The following is an 872-nucleotide window of genomic DNA, read 5'->3' as shown; positions in this document are numbered from 1 at the left end:
GAAAATAGGTGTCGGGGGAGGGAGAAGAAGAACAAGTGTCGGGGGAAAGAAAAGGAAAAACCAGGTGACAGGGGAGGGGGAGAAAAAACAATTGTCGGGGGAGGGGAAGAAAAAAACAGGTGACAAGGGGGGAGAGAGAAAACAAGTGACAGGGGTTGGTGGAGAGATCAGCGACATGCCTGCTGCCCGCTTCTGCAACCTTGTATTTTCAGCAGCTAATCTTAGAATGCATTTCCGATCAGCCTAATGCAAACCTGGAACTAGCGTCCCCCACAACAAACTGGAACGTGAAGTTGATGAAGTCGATGTCCAGGACCCCGGATTTGTGTGTGGTGTATTTGTAGCAACAAAAAGGAGGATCAGGTCAAGCAGAGATGAGAAAAGTACTTCAAAAGGCCATGAGTCTCGTTTGAAGCAAAGGATGGATACAGGAGCGTGCGTTTTTGGCGTTCTCTCTAGACCCCTGCGAATGCAAGGTACGCAATGCAGGTTCGAGAATGGGAAGTAGTTGCAGGGTACGAGAGAACGGAATGCAGCCATGGCTGGCTGGGATGGGGACGGTTTGGGATGATCCAACAGCCTCGTTTGAACAGAGCCGGGTTTGCTCGAGGGAGTGCGAATAGTATCTTCATGTCTGGTTATCGTAGCCTCACCGCTATGCAGGGGGCATGGCAGCCCTTTGAATACCGGTTGTCGAAAAGCAAAGTTGGTCGCATGTGGCTAGAAGTCTGAGCAAACATTGTTGTCTTGCCCTCAAGCACTTCCTCAAGCACTTCCTCAAGCACTTCCTCCTCAAGCACTTCCTCAAGCATCTCCTCAAGCACTTCCTCAAGCACTTCCTCCTCAAGCACTTCCTCAAGCACTTCCTCCTT

General features: G+C 50.5%; 1 protein-coding gene across 1 annotated transcript; it reads right to left on the bottom strand.

Annotated features, from left to right (window-relative positions):
- Positions 1 to 638: 638 nt before the first annotated feature.
- On the bottom strand, positions 639 to 812 carry FOIG_16785 (uncharacterized protein; the record flags this gene model as incomplete). The annotated part of the gene is made up of 1 exon (XM_031218263.1): positions 639 to 812. The coding sequence occupies one exon, from the start codon at positions 810 to 812 to the stop codon at positions 639 to 641; it is 174 nt and encodes a 57-aa protein (XP_031052022.1).
- Between the last annotated feature and the right edge of the window lie 60 nt (positions 813 to 872).

Source organism: Fusarium odoratissimum (assembly GCF_000260195.1).
Source record: "Fusarium odoratissimum NRRL 54006 unplaced genomic scaffold supercont1.173, whole genome shotgun sequence".
Lineage (NCBI taxonomy): Eukaryota > Fungi > Ascomycota > Sordariomycetes > Hypocreales > Nectriaceae > Fusarium > Fusarium odoratissimum.
The sequence above is the reverse complement of the archived record's forward strand: the minus strand, read 5'-3'. Positions and strand labels throughout refer to the sequence as shown.